This window comes from Cyprinus carpio, chromosome B21 (genome assembly GCF_018340385.1).
Source record: "Cyprinus carpio isolate SPL01 chromosome B21, ASM1834038v1, whole genome shotgun sequence".
Classification (NCBI taxonomy): domain Eukaryota; kingdom Metazoa; phylum Chordata; class Actinopteri; order Cypriniformes; family Cyprinidae; genus Cyprinus; species Cyprinus carpio.
Window position 1 is genome coordinate 19,883,594 of NC_056617.1, and position 26,225 is coordinate 19,909,818.

Here is a 26,225-nt window from a genome sequence, read left to right on the forward strand (position 1 = left end):
TCCTACAGGAGCACTGAGCAGCATAGAGCGCCCTCTCGCGGCTGTAGACGGTAATGTTTTCTCTTGGTTCATTTCTCTTGGTTTATGTCAAATTAATTTTGATAAATAAGTTGCACCTGACTATAAGTCGCAGGACCAGCCAAACTATGAAAAAAAGTGTGACTTATAGTCCGGAAAATACGGTAATATCCTAATGATTTTTGGCATAAAAGAAAAACGGATAATTTTGACCCATACAATGTATTGTTGGATACTGCTACAAATATGCCTGTGCTACTTATGACTGCTTTTGTGCTCCAGGGACACAGACATGCGTCTGATTTTCTCCCATTTTACTCTTTGTCAGTAAACGGTTGAAACTTTCAGTGTTCATTTATTTTATTCTTAAGTTGGAAGTCGTGTGCATCTGTCCACAGGGTCTTCACCCCCGGGTGATCGCTGAGGGCTTCGAGGGTGCTAAGGAGAAGGCTCTCGAGGTGCTGGAGGAGGTGAAGGTGGTGAAGGAGATGGACAGAGAGACACTCATCAGTCAGGTGTGATGTGATGCAAGCAATGAATCCTGTTTGGTCCAACAATGAGTTTCTGTGCTAACAAACTGTGATTATTGCATTGCTTTTAAAGGGGAAATGAAATTGCCTGTGGATAATGTCTGATAGTGTATCTTTAATGAGCGCAGTGCAGTTTTATATAAAGTTGTTACGGGAAACCATCTTGTCTATGTAAACGTGATTTACCACAGTTGTAAAGTGCTGGAAAAGTGCTTGAATTTTACTTTGAAAAACGTCTAAGAATCCTGTATTCATACATGGTCTTCATACATGGTTATAATTATAATTACTGAAGTTATGTCATTAAATAATATAAATAATACTTGATTATCGTAATATTATAATGCTTGACCGAGTGATGTTAAGAGTGTACTTTCAGATATTTAAAAAGCTGTTTTTTTATTATTATTTCTATAGATATTTAAAAAGTTAGTATATCAGTCTGGCAAGTAAACAGTCCAAAACAGTGTAAGTGATCCATTTAAAATTGCCTATTTAGTCTATGAAAATTCCATACTATCACATAAAATATATATATTAGGGATGCACCGATACCGCTTTTTTCAGAACGAGTCCGATAACCGATGCTTTCATTTTTGTTGCTCGCCGATTCCTGTATTTTCATTGTGTTGTAACACACTGAAGGTCGCTTTCGTTCTCACTTGCAACGTTTCCTTGGAATACGAGAAAACGTAGGCTTTGCGGACGCTCGTGTTTAGATTGCTGGGTGATTCTGTGACTTAGTAAATCTGTGATCGTGTGATTTCTCAGAGAGGTGAACTCTGGGTTCTTCTACAAGAGCGCAGGCGAGAGAGACAAGCTGGTGAAGGCCGAGAGGAAGCTCATCGAAGATCGCGTGATGAAAATCATCGAGCTGAAGAATAAAGTGTGCGCAGATACTAAGATACTTTGTGGTCATCAACCAGAAGGTAATCGAGATTTATTCTTTTAGTTTTTAGAATATACTGACATAGTATATTAAGTACCAATCCAAATATTATCAAGTTAGTGTTTAATTATGTTTACATTTTATTATGAAATAATTAAGTATATATAATTAAGAATGCAGTCTTTCTCCACCATTTTTTTTTTTTAAATTAGCCAGAATTGATCATCATCTTAAACTTTTCATGGCCTTCAGAATATTTTATTGTATGATTATCTGAACGTGCAATGTGTCAAAACAATTGAGCCTCTGCTTTTAAACAAAACAATGTTTTATTCTAGCTTCGTGCTTTTTCTTTTCTTTTTCATTAACACCTGAATGTAAGTTTCATGTAAAAAATAAATAAACAAAAGCAACATTTTAAACAAAAAGCTGAGAAAATGGCACAGTAGATTGAGTCCATTAACATCCTCAAAGTTCAGTCCTAAACCACTTCCTGGATTCATTTCATTCAGTAACGTTAGATAGTCTTGATTTACATGCTTTTGATGATTGTATTATTTTGCATATGCATCTGCTTACGTACACGATCGCTTGTTTGAGCTGCTGCTGTAAGTGTTTTGATGCAGAGACTCTCAGAAGATGTGTAATAGCGTCAATGACGGGAAAGAGTTTATGTTTATAGTCTGACCAATTATGTCGTGATTATTCAATGAAGAAATGTGTTGTTTTCCCGTAAGGCTGACTGGTCAGCACTGGGCTTTCATTCTAAACTAAATGCTCAGAACTATCTGAATGTTAGTTCATTGTTCATTTATTTGGCCTTTTGCATTAGGGAGAGGAGAAATACACGTTCATCGAGAAGAGCGGCAACCCTGGTTCTGTGATGCTGCTGGTGAAAGGACCCAACAAGAAGACCCTGACTCAGATCAAACACGCCGTGAGAGACGGACTCAGAGCTGTCAAGAATGCCATCGAAGATGGTAGGGAGACAAACATTACAACAGCTGATTAATGGCTCCGCCCACTGACGTTCAGGATGGTTAATGGCTCCGCCCACTGATATTCAGGATGGTTAATGGCTCCGCCCACGGACAGTCAGGATGGTTAATGGCTCTGCCCACTGACAGTCAGGATGGTTAATGGCTCCGCCCACTGATTTTCAGGGGTGCGTTTCCCAAAAGCAACTACGTTCACAAGTTCCGTTGTAACTAATAAGACTCCAATGGAACTTGCAACCATAGTTGGCTAACGATGCTTTTGGGAAACGAACCCCAAGATGGTTGATGACTCCGCCCACTGATGTTTCGTTGGTTGATGACTCCGCCCACTGGCAGTCAGTTGGTTAATGGCTCCACCCACTGGCGTTCTGGGGTTTGTTTCCCAAAAGGAACTATGGTTAACAATAGAGTTCAGTGGAACTAACGACTATAGTTTGTTTACGATGCCTTTGGGAAAAGCAACCCCAGGATGGTTGTGGCTCCGCCCACTGATGTTTTGTTGGTTGATGACTCCGCCCACTGGCATTCAGTTGGTCAATGGATCCGCCCACTAACATGTGCATTTTCCAAAAAGGAACCAATGTTCCGTTGTTACCAATGGAGTTCAATGGAACTAACAGCCATAGTTAGCTAACAATGCTTTTGAGAAACGCACCCCTGGATGGTTAATGGCTCTGCTCCCTGATGTTGAACTGATCATTCATACGGAGGCTCAGAATAAAGGTGAAAAAGCGAGGCGAATTGCCGATGAAGCCCAATAGGGCTCTATTGTTTAGATTTAAAAGCATCATCGTGCCAAACATTTGTGCTGAATTTTTGCGTTCAGTGTGAAAAGGCCTCAAGGGTTGAAAAAAAAAAATTAACATTATAGGTGAAACTCATGGATTAAATTAAAATAAAAAATCCTTTAGAAGTGATGACTCTTCTGGAAATTTAGAATGGTTTTGATATGCACGTGTTCCATTTCCTTCCATAGCTAGCATATACATTTTAAATATCTATATTGCTTTAACACTTTCATTGCCACTCTTATCAGATGTCTGTAACGCTGTGTAGAGATGCTGAGGTTGATGTGGAGCGTTGTGTTCTCACGGTGCGCTCGAGGTGGCTGCAGCTGATGCTTTGGTCAAACACAAGCCCGAAGTGAAGGGCCGAGCGCAGCTGGGTGTGCAGGCGTTTGCTGACGCCCTCCTCATCATCCCTAAGGTACTGGAAAACACAAATCATCTTTAAACATGTATTAGGGCCCTATGATTTCTGCCATGTCGTAAAAACTGGATTTACTGTATAACACGGAATGTCATGGAACTTGTCAAAGTTTGGATGAATTAATAAGAAGTGATTTCAGCGTCTGCCGTCTCACTAAATGAGGACATAAACACATGAACAACGGGGGCACAATGCAAATTTTTCCAATTAAGTGCTTTAGGATATAAGGAGACATTTACCAGCACAATTATTTAATTTATCAGAATACAGAAAGTACTTAAGTTATTTAAAGGTTTTAAAATAATTTTCCATCAGACTGTATTTAATAGGCTAAATATGTAATTATATCTACTCTATTAAATTGTATGTACATTAGGTATGTGACAGTATCAAATTTTCACAACAGTCAGACACAACTTTTGATTTTGTAATGTATTATAAGTCGAAATTAACATGAACTAAGATTAATAAATGCAGTCATTGTTATTTCTGCTAATGTAGTGTACTAATGTAAATGGCACCTGTTAAGTGTTACCGAACAATAATAACAAATCAATTGATATATAGGCCACGTTTTTAGGTTAGATTAAAAGAAAAACATTTTTAAGTTTGAAAATAAATAGCTTAGTGCACTTTAAATACCTGGATGATGCACTTAAATAAGGTTTAATTACGGGCTATCAGAGAATAACTGTACATAATTCATACACGACATGGTTGAGTGCATAAGTACATAGCGTATAAACATTGTGTTCTCCGCTTTTCTTCTCATCTGTGCTTTTTAAAAGTTTAATAATCATATGAGGCTGTATCACTGTTTTTCCATAAATAAACTGAAGACATTAATACGTTTGTTATAGGGTACTGTGTAAGTTGGGCTGTTACTGTATTCACACTCATGCTCCTAAATACATTTTCTAGTTCATACAGATCTATTTTTAGTCTTAAATGCGAGTGAAATGCTTGCACTGTTGAGCCCTGTGTCAGAAATATATTACTGTGCAGTAGATTGTACGTAATACTACTACTACTAATACATTATTACAAATTGATTTAGGAATATTTCTCCCATGTTTGACCTAAACAAAGTTGGTTTTCATTTGATTAAAAGATGAGTTAAATGACTGTTTTAGGCCTCCACATGTTGAAACACAGCACCTGTGAAGCTGTTTGAGATGCTGGTGCTCCTGTGTGTGTGTGTGTGTGTGTGTGTGTGTGTGTGTGTGTGTGTGTGTGTGTGTGTGTGTGTGTGTGTGTGTGCAGGTGAGCCCATGATCGCAGGAGAGGCCGGTGTGTGGGAACACTACAGTGTGAAGAAGCAGCTGGAGAGTTCCAGCAGATCTCATGACGGCCCAACACTTTCTCAACAGATCTGTCTCTGCGTGTGAAGCGTCCTCAACACACTCTCTGACGGGAACTGATGGCGTTTGCTTTCAGCCTGTCTCTGTGTAATAATCACCGTGCTGCTTTATAATTGCAGTCGTGGCTTCAATTCTGCTTTTCCATGAGCACCATACAAGTATAAATTAAAGCAATAAGACGCTTCGCATCATGCCTGTCAAAGCCTTTTAGCTGTTATAAATTCACTGTAAACCACGGCTTCAAAGGGTTTTTATTGCTTTTATAAAACGGTTATTCCATATACTTAGTAAGGTTTCATAAAATAAAACAGAGCAAATAAAGTGTTATGATATTAATAAAAACAATATTCTTCCGCCAAACAATGTAGTTCCTCAGACACAGTTGTGGTTGCAACAAGCGGTTGCCGAGCAACACACAGAAGTAAACAAAGGTGTGTGTTACTTTGTAGAGTAATTTACAACAGCTTCAAACACAGCTCAGCCAATCAGAATCAAGGACCGGAACTATCCGTTTTATAATATCATTTATGATTTCCCCTTTTCTTTAAAAATGGGTTGAAGGCTGAAATGTAAAAAGTTAATTTTAGTGAAATATGTTTTTGTCAACACTATTATTTGAACTGTAACGCTGTTTTGGTTCATTTTACAGTTTAGAATGTTACCGTAGACATTGCTCTTGTTCCTAAACAAAGAAGTACATTGTAGCAATGTTATTTAACACATTTTGAAAATGTTCTGAAACAATATCAACTTTTAATAAGAGTAGACCTGTTAATGAATATTATATCTCCTCACAACCTGCTTCAGCAGATTACAAAAATACTTTTTCTGTATCTCATACTGGTGTCAGTTTATATTATATAATATTTCTCATCTATGATCGTATCATAACTGTTGTTTTAACAGCTGACATTGAGTATATGCAAACCAGAAAAAAAAAAAACACGTCTTGACAGTCCAAAAGCATTGATTGTGTGATGAAGCCTGTTAGAATGCCCTTAATTTACTTTATGAAAGCAAAGATAATTTTTATATATTTGAGACCAGATGTAGTTTAGTGATATCACACACGAGTGCTGTTTTCCTGATTATCAGCACGTCATCGTGATCATGAATGTTGCATCGATTTTATACAAAAATTCAACAAACGAGAAGTTAATATTGAGCAAGTTACATTTTAGACACAATGTTGTTATTATGTTTCATGTTTTACCAATTTAAATAGTTTCAAACGAAGCCGGATCAGTTTGTTTCTCAGAGCAACACATTTTTTTCAGTCATCCATTCATAGAGACTGCAGTTGGTCGTGTTACAGAAGCACTGCATTGCAATACACACGTTTTTCTTTGTACCCATTAATGGTTTGGTGTTTTTGTGTGACCGTGAGCGGAGCGAGTCAAATCAAGAATGCATCTGTCTGAGTGTGTGGCTTTTTCATCTCTTGGTGACCAGAAAATAAAATGCTGCAGGCTTTTGTTAATGCGCAGCGCTCCGTTGCAGGTGAAAAGAATGGTGTCTTCGGAAGGAGCGTGAAATTACAGTATTTCCTTGTTCAAGTATGCGGCAGGAGCTGGTCTTGCAACTTACTTAAAAAAATAAAAATCATCAATTGCAGACTTTTTTCTTCTCAGCAGGTGAATTCCAGTGTTTTTGTGCCTTGAAGGGGATGCCATGTCTATGAGATGATGCAAACTAAAGTAAACATCTGACTGAATTCCTTCATGAAGGGCCCTTGTGAGTTTACTTTTTTAATAAAAATGCCTTCGAAGAAAACATTACAGGTGTGCATCTCGACACGGACATATTTTAAGCAAGATATTTTCCGTTGAGACGGCTCAAACGTGCATTTTAGGCTGGGACTAGCTTAAGCCGGGAGTATTTCTTACAAGTCTTTATTTCTTGTAATTATCTCTTCTGACGGCACCCATTCACTGCAGAGGGTCTCCAAACCTGTTCATATGAAGAAACATCCTACTCCTGGATGGCCTGAGGTCGAGTAAATCTTCAGCAAATTTGTATTTTTGGAGGGTTAAATATTTCTTTAATGCAAACATAGAAACATTAATACAAAAGTATGTCCAGATCACAACAAAATAAGAGTTTTTCAAAAGTCATGGCAGTTTAACTCCTTCACATTTTGGCGAACTGGTGGCTATTTGTATGACTTTGTCTAATCTTGCTACATTTCTAAAAATCACGTTTTTGTATGATTCACACAGCACAAATTCATACAAAATGGTAAAATACTGTAGTTGTTTTCCCATGAGCTGGAGCTGATCTGGCACAAATGAACACTGGAAACCAATGGAATGTGTTTAAGTTTAAGGCAAGCGCATAAAACATCACTTCAGTCAGACTTCGCTTTGTTCACAGACCTTTGACGGAAATTAGAGTCGAAAACACATCATCAGAATCAAAGCATGTTCGATATCTTCAGTGTGATATTGTGATCATCAGCTTGTGTGTGGCCCATGCACAAAATAATGCTTAGCTTACATGTGCTTCATTTAAAGCATTCATTAGAAAGTTTAAAACCAAACTCATTTCATGTGACATGATATCCATCATCCTTGTTACACACCAATAAACCCTAGGAAGGTTAAACAAGAGGCGAAACAGAAACAAACTCGGTTCTGTAAAGTAAACAAACGATATCAGAAATCAGGTGCAAGAAAAAGAAAAGAAGATAATTTAAACCGGTGGGGTTATTAATGCACACAATCACTCCCAGCGCAGCTTGATTCTGATGTGTGTCACTGTTTGAGTGTTGTCCTCAGAGCTCGTTCTTCTGCAGGGGGTCGAGCTCCTCTGAGGACCGCTGGCAGTCACACAGAGCGCTGGGATCAGACGGCTGAGGAACCAGCTCCATGTCTGGATGAACCGCAGGCCGTGTGCTCTGACGATCTGCGTACGTCTGACCAAACACAGAAAATAACACACCACTGACCTCATATGACCTTCATCTGGACACAAACAGGTGCGCAAGGTTCGAAAACTGATCCAGCAGCATGTTTCATGCAAGAATTCCTTTTTGTGTGCCTTAAGCATTTAACCCTCCTATAGACCTTTTTCACATTTGCGGGTTTAAACCATACAACATTTTTTTGCATATTTTTCTTTTTTAAGAAATGTAATCATTATGTTGTACACTGTAACACACCTCTCATGTTCTAGGTGCATTTCGACCCAGCCAGCAATCAACTTTAGCTTTACATTTTTATATACCGGTCTCAAAAAAATACTTTCATAAATCATATGTGGCCTGAATATGTACATTATAAAAGACAATTTGTTTACACTAAACCTGCACGCTGTAACTGACCAAACGCAGATGAACAACAGGGCTTTTTCTTAGAAAACAAACATTCTGAAATTTTATTTTTCTGGTTTTGTTAGAAAAATAATATGTAGGTTTCATAAACTTGCAGTGGTTTCGAGCAGCAAGGAATTCAACTGATTTCAATCAAGTAATTACTTTTTTAAAAACGACTAAAGATATATTAAAATAAAATTTCTCATAAATATTGAAAAAAAAAATCTTACAGTGGTTTCACTGTCGTTCAAGTAAAATTAGAAATAGATTAAAATTAGAAACTTTTTTTTATTAATTAAAAGGTGTTCAACTGTTAGTGATGTCTTAATTATTCAATGTATCTTTAAATAAATCTGTTATGAAACAAGTTATGACTTCATGGAAATGAACAGGCCTATATTTCACCAACAAATAGAAACTGTATGATTTAGAAGTTAATTTAAAAATTGCATTATATATTACATTTGCATAGTTGTTTTTTTTTTTTAAGTTGAGTGCTTATTGTTTTATATTCATATTATTATATTTAAAAAATAAATAGTAATTTAAGTTTAACCTCTTAAAAATGCTAGGTTGTTTCAATCCAACTTTGGGTCAAATATGGAGTTAAATGTAATTTTTTACATTTAATTTTTAGCCCAAAAGTTGGGTTAGTCCATATTTGACCCAAAGTTGGATTGAAACAACCTAGCATTTTTATTATAACTGACCTGTTTAATAATTAAAATCAAAATCATGTTTTATGTTTAGTTTTTCCCCCCTGCTGTATGTGCCGAACCGTCATGTTTGTGTACAGTTACACCCCTCATATATCTGTAAACGAGGGTCTCTTACCTGGAGTACGCTGTAGTAATAGCAGTAGAGTCTGTGAGGCTGCAGCAGATCTCTGACCAGCGACTGTCCGCTCTTCGCTATGGCCTCTGCCTGCGTGTCATTCTTCTGCATATATATCAAACCACGAGAGACTTACACAAGTGTGTGTGTGTGTGTGTGTGTGTGTGTGTGTGTGTGTGTGTGTGTGTGTGTGTGTGTGTGCTCACAAAATACTACACAGCTTTTGCAATCCTGTCATTGTGGAATGCACACTTGTGACGTCCGAGGGTCCGAGGGGCAGTGTTTGTACCTGAGCCCACCGGATCTTCTGCAGGAGGTCAGACAGGTCTCTCTTCACGGGGATGTAGTGCACTCCTGCTTTCAGGTGCGTGTAGAAGTGCTCGTAGTACGGAGAGTCCTGCTTGAACACCAAGCTGTTCCCCAGCATCAGATACGGAAACCTGTAGGCCGCTACCGTCCCGTCCACGTTCACCTGGTACTTGTACTACAAGACAAGAACAAAGCTTTTCTGAGGGCTGTCAGTTTAATGCATTAACTTAATTAATTTGTTATTCATGCATGTCATCTTACGTTTCATACAGCTGGCTGTTTACTAATATGATGCATGCATAAATGCAGATAGATATTGTGGCAAAAATCCCCCTGTATGAGTTTCTGTCTCATATTTATGTCACCATAAAACCAGTCATAAGGGTCAGTTTTCTGAAACTGAGATGTATGCATGGTTTAGTGTCTGAATGAATCCATGTTTTGAATGAATCGTGTGAATCAGTTAATTCCTGAATGAATCAGCCGTTTGTTTGAATGAATCAAAAGAATGAATGACTCAAAAATGCATTTAGTTTTAGTTTCTTATTTAAAATATAATTTAATTTCAGAAACAAAAAAAAAAAAATTATTTACAAAAAAAAATTATTTCTGTCATCAATGACCCTTACATTGTATGACTTTTGCACAACATTAAAGAAGGTATTGAAGACTGTTGATAACAAAGCTGTTTGGTTATTAATGTCACTGTACGAACAAAACATACTGAGATTTTTCTCAAATCATCTTTTTATGTTCCACAGTCAGGCCTGAACGTTTATGTGTAATACATTTAATGTTAAATCAAATCAAGTATTTATTTTAAAACCAATATTCGTCTACATGATACTTTCTCATTCAGCACAATAATGATATTTTGTGGGTAACTTCCCAGCCACTGCGTCACTTACCTTAAAGAAGTCGAAGAATCCCACCAGCGGGGCTTTTCCCAGATCCTTCTCCCGGTCGCGGAAGAAAAAATAAGCAGTTATTCCCGCGTCGAGCAGCTCTGGATTTTCTTTGGACATTGCTACCAGACGCAGGCGCTCCTCTCGACTGTCCCGGCCTCTGAAGAACGCCTTCTCCGTTTTATCTGACCACACAGGACCTGGAGAACCGGAGAAGAGGCCGCAGATGCTGGACGTAACAGTATTATCAATATCCTGATAACAGCCTTGATATTATCAGGTCACATGACGATTTGAAACAATTTTAGAATATCACTAAACGTATTATTCTTACATAAAAGATTTGAACTCTCAAAGTACACTAGATAGAAGAATTTAACTTTAAAATGTATAAAATCATAAAAAAAATTTTCCAATTCTTCATTTGTCTTTTTTTTTTTATATGGCCTGCTGGACTTCACATGGCAGTATTAATGGTTAGAGCCCTGCTGGACAGTGCTGAAGATGTGCACCTGTGTGGCCCTGGACAGACAGCAGGTCACTGGTGACGCCTCTCATGGCCTCCAGAGACGAGTGTGTGATGTCATACGTGGGGAGGATGATGTCACGCGTGTCTGTGGAGCCACACCACGAGATGATGGGCAACGGCCCGGGTCCAGTTCACCCCCCTCCCTCCTGCTCCACATCCCACACTCCTACTACTATAAAAAACAACACAACATCCTATAATTTCACCTGGTGGAGACGGGACATTAACCACCACAACCACGCAAATAACCAGTAATAACCACCATAACCAGTACAAATATTCCCAAAACGTCTGAGGACAAGGGGGGCATTCAGAATATGACTTAAACCTGGAAATAAAAAAATTATTTTGGATTCTGAGAAAAAAAAAAAAAAAAAAAAAAAAAAAATGTAATGCAACTTTTTACTTTTCACAATTGCTACAACAGTAGTATAATTTCTTAATGAAATATAATATTTTTTTTTTCTAATAATATATATTTTTTTTATTTTATATAGCACTTTTCATACATGGACTGCAACTCAAAGTGCTTCACGGGCGCAGAAACAAAACAAAAAAACACTGATATTGTGTGAAACTGTGTGGTCAATATGAATTAAACTAAGAAACTGTCTAAAAACTCCAGAATACCAGCTGAATAAATCCTGAACACCGCATCAGTTCAGACGTGTTTCAACTCGTCTTTCAGAAACATGAATGCTAGGATCCTGTTTCACTTCTTCAGGTAAACAACTCCAAACATTCAGAATGACTAACAGCAAACCAGCGTGAGAAGATGTTAATCTGTGATTTGGACAGACAGTCAGTGATGTATGTAGGTGCAATACTATCAAAAGCTTTATACACGAATAAATCAAGCCTTTTCTGAACTGCCACCCAGTGCAATTTCATTACAATTTCAGCAACAACAAAGAAAAAAAAAAAATGGTTTGAAAAATAAATGCATGTCTTAAAGCAGGCAGTATTTTGCGCTGGTCATGGACACTAACACTAATTTAACACTAAAAGCTGTGAGTCGTACTTTGCGCGCGAGGGAGAGCAGCATCTCGTCGGAGAACATCTTGAAGTCGGTGTACTTGCCCAGCGAGCGGCGGTGCAGCTGGTTATTGACGAGGCTGTAGTGAAGGAGTCCTCCGCGTCTGGAGAAGCGCTCAGGGACCTCCCGCAGGAGCCGCTGGAGGTCGATGGACGGGAAGGACAGGAAGTCCTGCTGGATCTGCGGCTCGTCCTCGGGACACTGCAGAGCGCTCCTCCAGACGGACGGATCCCGCTCGGGACACACACAGGACTCGTGATACACCGGACCTGACGGAGACACAGCACCAGGAGAACTGCACATCATCCGAGAGGAACACACTAGATGCCATCACTTAATTGCAATTAAATTTACATTAAATGCAATTAGCTCAACTTTAAAGACGAGAGCTGTCAAGAGCCCTTTTATTTCATTAAAGAGTCAGGAAACACTAAAAGGCTTTTTTTTACAGTTTGCACATCAATGAAAAGAACAATAGCACTCATTATGTTGCATGCATTATTAAGGGGAAATGTATTTGTTTATTTATTTATTTTTTCATTTTTGGAAGCATTTTGTTCTTCTGGATTATATTTGCGAGTATTAAGTTCACTTCTTTTTCACAAGGGTATGTGTGCTATTTAAAGAATACCTATATTTGTGTGAAAACAAAACTGAGTCTATATTATGGACCGTATCTATCAATGCTAGAAACAATCCCTTTACCCTGAAGAGTGTATGGAGAGTCTGCCACGGGCTTGTCTTGATACAAGACTTCGATCTTCAGACCCTTCGAGGAGCTTCCGTAGAGTCTGTATCTGACCAGGAGAGAGCCGTCGCCCCGGTCTAACGGAGCCGGCACATGAACACGAACAAACTCCTTCTCCAGAGACCAGATCTTCACTCTGAACGAGTCTGCAGCTGAAACCAGCAGAACACACATAAACACCGCACGAAGGAAATCAACACCACACTTATTTAATATTTACTTTTTAAGAAAGAAGAACAAACAAACACCAACTAAAGTCTGGTCATCTTTAATAAAACTATTCAGAACATTCATAAACAGCATAACATATATATACATAATTTACTTTTTTTTTTTTAAATATATTTTAAAATATACATAAAAAAGACCCAAAAATATCTGCATAAATATATTTTCTATCAGTATATTTTTTGCTTTTTTTATGTATGTATATCTTTAATATATTAACCATTGAAAAATATATTTTGGGGTGTATATATATATATATATAGTAATATATTAAATATTGAAAAATATATTTTGGGGTATATATTTCTATATATATATATATAGTAATATATTAAATATTGAAAAATGTATATTTTGGGGTATATATATATATATATTAACCATTAAAAATATTTTTTGGGGTATATATATATATATATATATATATATATATATATATATATATATATATATATATATATATATATAGTAATATATTAAATATTGAAAAATATATTTTGGGGTATATATTTCTATATATATATATATATATATATTAATATATTAAATATTGAAAAATATATTTTGGGGTATATATTTCTATATATATATATATAGTAATATATTAAATATTGAAAAAATATATTTTGGGGTATATATATATATATTAACCATTAAAAATATTTTGGGGTATATATATATATATATATATATATATATATATATATATATATAGTAAGATATTAAATATTGAAAAATATATTTTGGGGTGTATATATATATATATATATATATATATATATATATATATATATATATATATATATATATATATATATATATATAGTAATATATTAAATATTGAAAAATATATTTTGGGGTATATATATATATATATATATATATAAATATATTCATATATTAAACATTGAAAAATATATTTTGGGGTATATATATATATATATATATATATATATATATATATATATATATATTATATATATATACACATACATATATATATATATATATAGAAATATTTTTTATTTATTATTTATTTATTTATTTTTATCTCTTGGCTATTCCATCCACATTTGAATCTAGCCTAGAAATACATTTTAAAATATATTTTTATTTACTATTTATATATTTTATTTATTATTTGTATATGAGGGTTGAAACTAAACATATTTTCAATTTTAACAATATATTTCATTGAGCTCCACAATATATTTGGCATATTTTGGTCACAAAAGAAAATCATATATTTCCAGTATGTGTTGATAAGTGTTTCCAGCAGATATTAGTGTATCTCTCACCGGGAGACGCGCTGAGGTTGTGTCCCTCTGAGTCCACGCTCTGGATGTAGAAGTATCTGACCGGAAGTACAGCATCGGGACTCAGTCCAGGACCCCAAACCACACATCTCCGCGCATCTATCTCTGGACTCACACTACACCCCACATGTACACAGACTGCAGCGACGAGCGAGGCGACGGCGACACGAGACACACTCGAGCACGCGCTTCTGGTGTTTATATGAGGGAGCATTTTCACTGCAGCTCCGGTGGATCAGAGCACCGGGGCACTGAAAAAACACTCAATTACAGCTAAAGCTCGCTGCACAAATACTAATGATTTGTTGGCATAATAAATACAGACGTGTTTTGCTTTTCTGAGCGTTTTAGAAAGGGATTAGTTGCATTAAAGTAGAAAATAACACGTTAAGAAATCATTAGGGTGGGTTTTGAGTGTGGCGCTTGCGCTGCGGTGCGCCTCAAAAATAAATCCGGCGAGATTCAAAACGTATTTAAGAGTTCCGGATCTTCTGTTTCGAATCAGTGAGTCGGAGCCGATTCATTTCGATGATTCGCCGCTGGATGTGAAGCGCCTTTGGTTTTAACTGATGCTGGGTCAGATTTACATTCTAGCTTTGTTTTTAAATAATTTCACACATTTTAATAGTTATGCGTGAATAACACAAAGAAAGGATGACACTTATTTATTTATATTTATATTTCGTTTGCCAAGCCCAGCCCAATAACACACAAAACAAGGACTAGAAATTAAAAAAGACTACTTTTACACAGCCATCATGTTTAGTTAATGGTATTTAATTATTTGTAGATTTATTTAATGTGTTACACTTTCATTAAAACATTTATAGCCTAGTTTTTAAAAGGCATCATCATTATGCACAACCATATAACATACATGTCGCCTATGCATTTTTTTTTTTTTTTCATTGTTTCTGAAAGGTTTTAAGCAGCTGTTTTAATTTGTAATTTGTTCATTTAATTCAGAGCTGCGAAAAACTTTGTTTCCATCAATAAAACTGCAATGCAGTTATTTTAATGGTGCTTAATGAACAAAATGCATGCGCCTATCTTTTATTTATTTGTATTTTAGAAAATGTTATTTTATTTTAGGTAAAATGTGACACGGACTGAACACATTCTTGAGGTGTTCCTCATTAGGTGAGAAATGCACTGCTTGATCTGACTTTTTTCATTAAGTTGTGCATTTTTAAACTCTGCTCAAAGCTGAAAAGGTGTCAACAGACACATTTTACACAAATTATTATACTGTTGTTGACTGTTACTCGTCTGTGATTGTGTTGATGCGCGTTCCTGAATCAGTCTGAAAGAACAATATAAAGGCATTGATGGGAAGACTAATTTAAAACAGTAAGTAAACAACTCACACACTTAGATTTAGCCCCAAAATAAGACTCGAAACGGCCTGAAAACATGAGTTTTTAGTGAGTAATCATCTTGGTGAAATTTAAATTAAATCTCTGTTTCTTCTAGTGGAACATGTTCATAGTTTGTGATGAACTACACCTGCTGTGGCTCTGATAAATCTTCAGTGTGAACTTATAAATATTGACAACAACTTTGACAAAAATTATAAACATGTAACTCGAATTTAAATTTAAATTACAATAAAAGTCAGCGACATTGATTGCACTACGGGCGTCCCGACTTCGAAACATCTGAGCAACAGGATGGTGATTCGTTCCTGAATGAATCAATCGTTTAAATGATTCGGTTCAATCACAATGATTCACTTATTAACAGTGACTTGCTGCCACCTACTGGTGGCTTTAATTTCACACTTAAAGTATCTTTTATTATTTAAATAATTTCAAATAACAGTATTCAATGTTTTATGTTTAGTATATCAAAGTATTATCTAAGCATTAGTAACTGCAGGTTAAATGCATTCATGTCCTGCACTAAACAGTGTGTAAACGCATTTAAACCCCTCTTCAGACGCAGCTTCTGTGTTGATTTCATTTGCTTGGTAACAGCCCAGATGTCTTATTATTATAATTCACTGATTAAATGTAAGATAATGAACACTTTTAGAAAAAAAAATGGCTTTATAAAGGTAAAAATGCTCATAAAATGTAAAAATAAGTTATTGGAAAAGATTCATTTTTCTCAGTGTGAACTGACCATCACACAGAATATGAAGAATATGAAAAACTTCAGGATTCATATGTCCACAGCAGTCCTTAAGATACCAGCACAATAACACACTCGTGTAAGTATCATTACTGATAAAATCCCAGAAAATATAGAGATATGATTATTTGTCACTATCGCACACCCCCAGCCTGTATTAAGAATTTCTGAATTGGATAGTTTTTTAAAAGCTATGCTGGTCCTGCATGCAATGCATCTGAGCAACCGCAGTCCCGTACTGAGACTAGTCTGAGCGTCTGGTCTGGTCTTGCTGCTCCTCAGCGCAGGAATGTGACACCTGTAGGCGGATGTTTGTGGAGGTGGTGGGTGGAGCTGTGTAAGTGTGTCATCTTACTGTTTCCTGGAGTCTTCAGATGAAGTGTCAGCGACCCTGACAGTATACAGCCTCACTGTCAGACACAAACCTCTGCTCGCTCGTCCAACATGGTAAGACGTCTCTCTTGTGAACTCTGTCTTGTAGCAGATAGTTGTTACATGTGCTCTTTGTCTGAGTGTGTGTTCATGTGTGTTGGTCGTATGAGTGCATGGCTGGCTGTGTGTGTTTGTGTGATTGTTCTCATGAGTGGTCAGTCAGGTTCACTGCATGCTGTTTCAGGTTTGAACTGAGGACGGGGTTGATGTAAATGTTCCTGGGATTTCTTCTGCCTGTTTTGAATGAAAGCACATTCTTATTTCCTCCCCATGACAGCAGCTTCAAACCAGTTTGTCTTCTTTTCAGCTTTTCAGAGTCCCTGAAAAATCCTTTACACAACCACACAATGAGTCTCCAAACACACAGACGTTTGTGAGTTACTGTTCTGTTGAATTCTGTGGTTTTAATCCTGAGCTAATAATATTTAGTCTGGTTTGTATCCCTTAAACCTGCTCCTCACACAAACCTTGCATTTGTTTTCACGTTTTAATGAAAACATTATTTATCAGTATTTAAAGTAAACATTATTTGTATTTAGTAAGCTGTTTTTGTCATTGGAAATGTTTTAGTTGTACTACATTTGGTCCCCAAAATGCAAAATTTAGGCAAAACCTGAGACATACACGTCAGGGTAACGATTGAGAACTAAAACTGAAACCACTAAAAAAATTTTATAAATGTATAAATAAACAAGAACTAAAATAAAGTCAAATAAAACAAAAAAAAATAAATATATATATATATATATATATTTAATCAGCAAAGTAACATTTCTCATTTCTATTTAGTTTAAGTACAAAACTAAAAAACTAATGAAACAAATAAACAAAATAAACTTACAACAAAATGACTAAAAAAGAGCACAAAAAAATTAAATTAATTCAAAATATGAACAAATGGTATATCAATGATACTAAAACATCACACACCCTATTGTACAGTAATGAGTTTCATGGAAACTGTGTGTTGTGTGTGTGTTTGTGTTTGTGTTTGTGTTTGTGTTTGTGTGTGTGTGTGTGTGTATGTGTGTCAGCATGGGTCTTTGGAAACTTGTGGTTTCATCATGAGCAAGATGTGATATGTGGCTTTCCAAAAACTGCTTAATAGTTTTACTGAATAAGAAAGCAAAGGCGTTTTTTCTAATATTGCTCTATAAAAGCATATAGCATGTAAAGTGAGAGAAAAGGCTGCTAGATGAGAAGTGTGTGAGATCCGCCGCAGCACACTTTCTGAGGTTCCTCTCTCTCTCTCTCTCTCTCTCTCTCTCTCTCTGTCTGAGTCCGTGTCTGTGTCTGTCTCTCTCTCTCTCTCTCTCTCTCTCTCTCTCTCTCTCTCTCTGTCTGAGTCCGTGTCTGTGTCTGTCTCTCTCTCTCTCACTCTCTCTGCGCGTGGATTGCATGCTGGGAGCGGAAGTGTGGTGTGGGGTGTGAGAGCGGCACACTTGAATTGGCTTTCAAGGTTAATTTCTCTTTTTTTCTATTTATGTTTTTTTTTTTTGGGGGGGGGGGGGTAATTTATCACGTTTTTTGATTTATTATTTAGTTTAGTGTGATTTCCTTCCTTGATAAGGGAAGCCATGGCATCTCTCTCAGGTGAGGGAGCGCCGGGGTTCTCTATCAGGAATGGATGTAAAGTTTTTTTCAGATCAAGCAGTGATGGTAGAAGACGTGCTTCTAGCAATGGGCGGGTTTGTAGGGCATGCAAATATAGTGTGGGCCTCTAGAATGAACAAGGCTGTGGTGGTGTTTTTTAAAGACGAGAAACTCGTAAACAGCCTTGTTGAAAAAGGAATTGTTGTTTCCAACACACTGCTGCAAGTAATGCCTTTGCGTGTACCTGCTACTAAGGTCACCATTTCAAACGCGCCTCCATTCATTTCTAATGAGCAAATTCAAAAAGAACTGAGTCGTTTTGGAAAGTTTTCTGGATCCATTAAGATGGTTTGCTCAGGTGTAAAAACGCCATTTTAAAACATGTCCTGTCTTTTCGAAGTCTGAAGTCAGTCTGAGTCTTTGGATATTTCGTTTCACATTCAACACGGTGATGGTTCCTATATGATTTTTGCAATGACAGATAGTTTGCGTTGTTTTGAATGCGGCGATTTGGGACACAAGAAGTTCAAGTGTCCGCATAAGAAGCAGTCAGAAAATAAAGAGAATGCTAGAAATGATGATGAGCAAACCGATCAAAGCGAAAATAGTGAAAGTCGAGATAAAGGAAAAGAGCATATAGCTGTAAAGGATGTAATGATTCCAGAAAAAAAACCAGAAGACAAATGGGGTTAATGATGAGGATTTGGAGGCTTAGGCTTCGGCAGGTGAACCCAGCGTTATTCCCCAGGCTGGTTTTTCAGCCGAGCAAAGTGCTATAGATCCAAGTTCAAAACTAGAGGTGAGTGAGTTTATTTAATCTATGTGAGCTGGTGATAATGCTGTTGGCCCGAATGCTTTGAAGGATGATGATGTTGTTGCTGTTAAGGAAAATGAAGGTGTTTAAGGTGATTCCGAGTGTAAGCGGGTCACAGTCTAATGCGTCTGTGGAGAATGAAAATAGTGAAGAAGAACTGATGGAGGATGATTGTTCTGAGTTTTGGCTTTCTGTTTGAAACAATGAGTGCTTTTGGGTTTGGAGATGTTTTTATTTCTTGGATCAAACTCTTATACATGAATGCCCCTTGTATTTTAAAAACAGGTGATGGGTTAAGTAAACCAATAAGATTATTTAAAGGTACAAGACAAGGAGGCCAACTGTCTGGTGAATTATATGCTTTAGCAGTGGAGCCACTCCTATCTTTATTAAGAAAAGATCTGTCTGGTTTAAAGGTTGATGGGAACTGCAGTGCGTTTAAGTTAACAGCAATGCAGATGATATTACTGTAATTGTGAAAGATCAAAGAGATATTGATATTGTTAATTACAGTATCTCTTTATATGAGAAAGCACCATGTGCAAAACTGAAGTGGAGTAAAACAGAAGCCTTTTTCTTGTAATGATAAAAGAACAATGCCTTTACCTGTTATTCCTGGAAATGTGAAGATGGTTTTAAGTTTTTAGGCATCTTTTTAGGTTCAGAAGTGTATCAAAGGAAAATTAGCATATTGTGAAAAAGTTCATTATTTTCCATAATGTAATGAAAAAAAATTAAACTTTCATATTTTTTAGATTCATAGCACACCAACTGAAATATTTCAAGTCTTTTATTGTTTTAATACTGATGATTTTGGCATACAGCTCATGAAAACCCAAAATTCCTATCTCAAAAAAATTAGCATATCATGAAAAGGTTCTCTAAACGAGCTATTAACCTAATCATCTGAATCAACTAATTAACTCTAAACACCTGCAAAAGATTCCTGAGGCTTTTAAAAACTCCCAGCCTGGTTCATTACTCAAAACCGCAATCATGGGTAAGACTGCCGACCTGACTGCTGTCCAGAAGGCCATCATTGACTCCCTCAAGTGAGAGGGTAAGACACAGAAAGAAATTTCTGAACGAATAGGCTGTTCCCAGAGTACTGTATCAAGGCACCTCAGTGGGAAGTCTGTGGGAAGGAAAAAGTGTGGAAAAAAACGCTGCACAACGAGAAGAGGTGACCGGACCCTGAGGAAGATTGTGGAGAAGGACCGATTCCAGACCTTGGGGGACCTGGGAAAGCAGTGGACTGAGTCTGGAGTAGAAACATCCAGAGCCATCGTGCACAGGCGTGTGCTTTTTGAACCAGAAACAGCGGCAGAAGCGCCTGACCTGGGCTACAGAGAAGCAGCACTGGACTGTTGCTCAGTGGTCCAAAGTACTTTTTTTCGGATGAAAGCAAATTTTGCATGTCATTCGGAAATCAAGGTGCCAGAGTCTGGAGGAAGACTGGGGAGAAGGAAATGCCAAAATGCCTGAAGTCCAGTGTCAAGTACCACAGTCAGTGATGGTCTGGGGTGCCATGTCAGCTGCTGGTGTTGGTCCACTGTGTTTTATCAAGGGCAGGGTCAATGCAGCTAGCTATCAGGAGATTTTGGAGCACTTCATGCTTCCATCTGCTGAAAAGCTTTATGGAGATGAAGATTTCGTTTTTTCAGCACGACCTGGCACCTGCTCACAGTGCCAAAACCACTGGTAAGATGGTTTACTGACCATGGTATTACTGTGCTCAATTGGCCTGCCAACTCTCCTGACCTGAACCCCATAAAGAATCTGTGGGATATTGTGAAGAGAAAGTTGAGAGACGCAAGACCCAACACTCTGGATGAGCTTAAGGCAGCTATCGAAGCATCCTGGGCCTCCATAACACCTCAGCAGTGCCACAGGCTGATTGCCTCCATGCCACGCCGCATTGAAGCAGTCATTTCTGCAAAAGGATTCCCGACCAAGTATTGAGTGCATAACTAAACATAATTATTTGAAGGTTGACTTTTTTTGTATTAAAAACACTTTTCTTTATTGGTCGGATGAAATATGCTAATTTTTTGAGATAGGAATTTGGGTTTTCATGAGCTGTATGCCAAAATCATCAGAATTAAAACAATAAAAGACCTGAAATATTTCAGTTGGTGTGCAAATGAATCTAAAATATATGAAAGTTTAATTTTTATCATTACATTATGGAAAATAATGAACTTTTTCACAATATGCTAATTTTTTGAGAAGGACCTGTATGTCAAATCTGTCATCTTAGGTCAAGGGATCAATGGATTTCTGCAGAAAATCGGGCCATGAAGATTGGTATCCATTCTGTTTGGACTGTTGAAAAATGATTATCTGAGATTCAGGAGTCTTTCCCTGTAATACCATTGCAAGTTAAGAATGTGTTCCCTAGCATCAGTGTGGATGTAAATGTAGGAGATTGGACTACTTTCTTTTACAACACCTGAACTTGGCCTCTTTGCTACTATATCTAAGAAGTCACTTTATCTTGTTTGTGTCAGATATCTAAATTTGAGAGCATTGAAAGATCTTCCAGAGACCAAATGGACTTATTTTGTTGAATTAGGTACTTCCCCAAAAGGATGTTGGAGGTCATTGTATAAGAAACCAATTGAAAAACGAAGGGGGGACTTGCAATGGCAACAAACCGTTATAAAGCTCATCTAAATGTTATGCAAGGAGAAGAGTGTTTGTTTTGTGGTCTTTCAGAAACAGTATTTCATATATTCATTATTAGGAATTCTTGGTGTGTTGAGAGACTTGAGCAATAATCTTGGTTTTATTTTTACAAATAGTTTCTTCATTTTTGGACCAAAATATAGTGCAAAACAAAGAGTAAAATTGTTTTGATTAATTTTTTATTTGGTAAGGCAAAAATGGCAATTTGGCTGACAAGAAAGAGCAAAATGCTGCTAAACAGTGATACTGATGCTTTGAAGATGTTCAGAGCTCTGGTAAAAAAGCAGACTGGTTATGGAGTATAAGTATTATGAATTGGTGAAGGATTCTGAATGTTTCTTTTCTTTATGGGGTGTTGGAAATATTTTGTCAACCCACTGAAGAGGGAGGTTGTGAAATATTGTTATAAAAGAAGCTGCTTTTATTCTTTTTAAATATTTTGATTTATGTATGTATTTATGAAGTAATGGATTGTGTTTAATGATGTATGTTTTTGTATCAATGGATTGTAATTAAAGAGATGTTGAAAGGTCTCTCTCTGTCTCTCTCTCTCTCTCTCTCTCTCTCTCTCTCTCTCTCTCTCTCTCTCTCTCTCTCTCTCTCTCTCTCTCTCTCTCTCTCTCTCTCTCTCTCTCTCTCTCTCTCTCTCTCTCTCTCTCTCTCTCTCTCTCTCTCTCTCTCTCTGTCTGTCTCTCTGTCTCTCTCTCTCTCTCTGCAGGTCTGCAGGACGCTCTTTTGGGGGCTCGTGTTTGTGACGCTGATGTTTGACGCTCACAGAGGTAATGCTGATCCAAATCCACATCAGCTGCCTTTCATGTCACTTTTCTGCCTTTGTAACAAACTGTTTAGTTTAGTTTAGTTAACAAGTTAGAAGAAACCACATGACATTCTTCCAAATGCTTACAATTCATTGTGGTTAACCATCGGGGCCTGAAACACCATGAGACAGTCAGCTGTGAGTTTCTGTATTACTCACGGTGGATGCTGTCTCATTTATGGTGGGAGTTACTGTAGAATTTCTTTTGAAACGTTAACATAACCCCCCACAGATTATATAGCACTGGTCCCACTTTTCCTGTAAACACCAAAACACACACACACACACACACACACACACACACACACACACACACACACACACACACACACACACACACATTTTTCATCCAGTGTAGATGTAAATAGAATGTATGTTAGGCCCTTTCAAGTGTTGGGGAAAGTTATTTTTAAAAGTAATGCATTATTTGTAAAAAAAAGTAAATAATTATATTACTTACTTTTTATTGGCATTAATTTCTCTCATCTGGGCTAGTCTTTGGCAACTGTAAAAGCCCTTTCACACCAAAAGTGAAACGAAAAAGTCTCAGGCTGACAGTAGAGGACGCAGGAGAAGAAAAGTTCAACACTCTTCAGCATTTAAAAAAAATGGTGTTATGTTTGTCTGAAGTCGTTTTTGCTTATTAGTATGGTTGAATTGCAGCAAAAGCAATCATCAATCACTGTACACAGATATCTTTACTCCTCCACAAGCTCAGTGTCTCTTCCATGAATGACAGTAGTAGAGACAGAAATAGCAGACTTTCCAGAGTCTATAATCATGTCTTTGGTCTTAGCTATATTTAAGTTGCACACAGAGAAACAAAATCCTCCACCACAGCTCCACGAGATGGCTTTTTTAAACTTTTATCCACTAAAAAGCCCTAGCCACTGTAAGAGCATCAATATCAAACGCTTTGAATCATATTTAAAGTTATTGTGAATGTTGCATGCACTGCAAAAAAAAAAAAACTGTAACTCTAGCACTCTCTATTCTATTTCTATTCTTAAAAAGAATTAGACTTGCACTCTATTTATTTACTAGATGCTTGTTTTCTTTAAAAAACAACACTAGCTTGCTCTATTCTTTTTTAATTGTTTTCTTTTTATTTATTATAAATATGTGTACTGTGTTAAGTTAACTGAGACTTGTTAAAGCACTTGTACAGTACAGACCAAAAGTTTGGAAACATTACTATTTTTAATGTTTTTGAAAGAAGTCTCTTCTGCTCATCAAGCCTGCATTTATTTGATCAAAAATACAGAAAATAACAATAATATTGTGAAATATTATTACAACTTAAAATAATAGTTTTCTATTTTAATATACCTTAAAAAAATAATTTATTCCTGTGATGCAAAGCTGAATTTTCAGCATCATTACTCCAGCCTTCAGTGTCACATGTAACATCCAGTCTATCACATGATCATTTAGAAATCATTCTAATATTCTGATTTATTATGAGTGTTGGAAACAGTTCTGCTGTCTAATATATTTGATGAATAAAAGGTTAAAAAGAACTGCATTTATTCAAAATTTAAAAAAAAAAAAATTCTAATAATATATTTTCTTTACTATCACTTTTTATCAATTTAACACATCCTTGCTGAATAAAAGTATTGATTTTATTTTAAAAAAAGAAAGAAAAAATAAATTACTCACCAAAAAACACACAACAATAGTACAAAAAATATATATATTAAAAAAAAAACCTCCTTTTTTTTTAACCTTTTTTTATACTTTTTATTCATCAAAGTATCCTAAAAAAGTATCACATGTTCTGAAAAAATATTAAGCAGCAGAACTGTTTCCAACTTTGATAATGAATCATCATATTAGAATGATTTCTAAAGGATCATGTGATAATGATCCTAAAAATTCAGCTTTGCATCACAGAAATAAATGATAATTTAAAGTATAATAAATTTAAACACAATTATTTTAAGTTGTAATAATATATCACAATATTACATTTTTTTTCTGTATTTTTGATCAAATAAATGCAGGCTTGATGAGCAGAAGAAACTTCTTTCAAAAACATTAAAAATAGTAATGTTTCCAAACTTTTGGTCTGTACTGTATATCATTGCTCTTTTGTTGGTTTTGTTTGCTTCCACTGTCCTCATTTGTAAGTCACTTTGGATAAAAGCGTCTGCTAAATGACTAAATGTGAATAAAGGTGTGAGTGATGAGCTGTGTTTGTGTTCTCCCTGCAGCTCAGGAGTGTGAGGAGATGACGGACCTGGACCTGAAGCACTCTCTGACCGGGACGTCTCTGAGCGTGAGGTTACTGCTCTACACTCGGGTCAATGCGTCCTGCGGTCAGCTGCTGTCCCACCGAGAGCCCTTCAGCAACCCTCGCTTCAACCTCAGCCTCCCGAGCACCTTCCTCATCCACGGCTACCGGCCCACCGGCTCGCCCCCCGTCTGGCTCACAGAGTTCGTGAAGCTCCTCCTGCAGAGCCGCGGCATGAACGTCATCGTGGTGGACTGGAACCGCGGAGCCACCAACATTAACTACTGGAAAGTGGTGGATAACACGCGCAAGGTGGCCGCAAACCTCACCGACCTCATCCAGAAGATGGAGGTAAGAGGAAAGCTCCTCAGTGCCATCGAGTCACCTTCATCTCAACAGCACAGAGCAGCTTTCGTAGAATATCACAATCAATATAATACATAGAACTATAGATCTACATGAGAGGAAACGATTCTGAGTAGATGCTGTCAGGATTTTTTATTTATTTATTTTTGGCCGGGACATTCTTTATTTACATCTTGGACTCTGATTGTCTAGAATATTTTTTCACTACAAAATGTTAGCATTACAGAAGCCACAATGCTTATTCATAATACTAATACTAATTAAATGCTCCTTGGTTATTGGATGAATGTTGGATGCCCCATGAAATCAAAATTAATCTGTAGATTTTAGAAGTCTAGAAGTAAATGCAAAATGTACATTTAACAACTATTCACTTTTAAAGTTGCGATGAAACAGATGTATCAATAGGGCTTTTCTTCATTTTGTGAATTGCATCCAAGTGTATTGGATTACTGAAATTCTGTTCATCTGAAATTTGAAGTCTCTTGTAGTCAGTATGGTTTTGGTGGACTACATGATCATCCTGCACATCATCAGAGAGTTTGCATTTACAAAATACATAGAGTGAATATACATTACATGCCAACTGTTTTGAATGTACATATAAGTCAAAAGTTTACATAAACCTACATATTTCACGTTAAAGATGTTTACATATAGTCCACAAGAGAAAATAATAGTTAAATTTATATAAATGACCCTGTTAAAAAGTTTTGAAGTGATTTTGAATTTGAATTTACATAAACTTTTTGAATTTGTTGACTGAGCAAAGCAGTAAAACAGGCTATTTCATTCTAAGGATCAGAGCTGGCTTCTTTAGATTTACAGTAATTTTTTTTTTTTTTTGCTAATAATAATATTTTCCATTTTTAATTTTTATTTCAATATTTAAATAATATTTAAATATTTATTAATATTTAATA

General features: G+C 36.5%; 2 protein-coding genes across 4 annotated transcripts in view; one reads left to right on the forward strand and one right to left on the reverse strand.

The window, feature by feature from the left end:
• Window positions 1–6,406: 6,406 nt before the first annotated feature.
• Window positions 6,407–14,690, reverse strand: poglut3 (protein O-glucosyltransferase 3). The gene is given in 8 exon segments (XM_042747580.1): window positions 6,407–7,919; window positions 9,153–9,257; window positions 9,442–9,636; window positions 10,370–10,566; window positions 10,879–11,089; window positions 11,905–12,200; window positions 12,637–12,831; window positions 14,206–14,690. Coding segments are annotated over 8 exon segments (1,572 nt in total). The 5' UTR covers window positions 14,438–14,690; the 3' UTR covers window positions 6,407–7,778.
• A 1,962-nt stretch (window positions 14,691–16,652) lies between these two features.
• The window catches only part of LOC109053038 (lipase member H-like), a 15,818-nt gene continuing 6,245 nt past the window's right edge, over window positions 16,653–26,225 (forward strand). The window contains exons 1-4 of one of the 3 annotated variants that reach the window (XM_042747573.1): window positions 16,710–16,803; window positions 17,096–17,161; window positions 22,602–22,662; window positions 24,917–25,287. In XM_042747573.1, coding sequence (XP_042603507.1) covers window positions 16,801–16,803; window positions 17,096–17,161; window positions 22,602–22,662; window positions 24,917–25,287 — 501 coding nt within the window. In that variant the 5' untranslated portion in view covers window positions 16,710–16,800. Of the gene's footprint in view, window positions 16,804–17,095; window positions 17,162–22,601; window positions 22,663–24,916; window positions 25,288–26,225 lie in introns of all 3 variants that reach the window. The other 2 variants (XM_042747574.1, XM_042747575.1) reach the window with 2 other exon arrangements.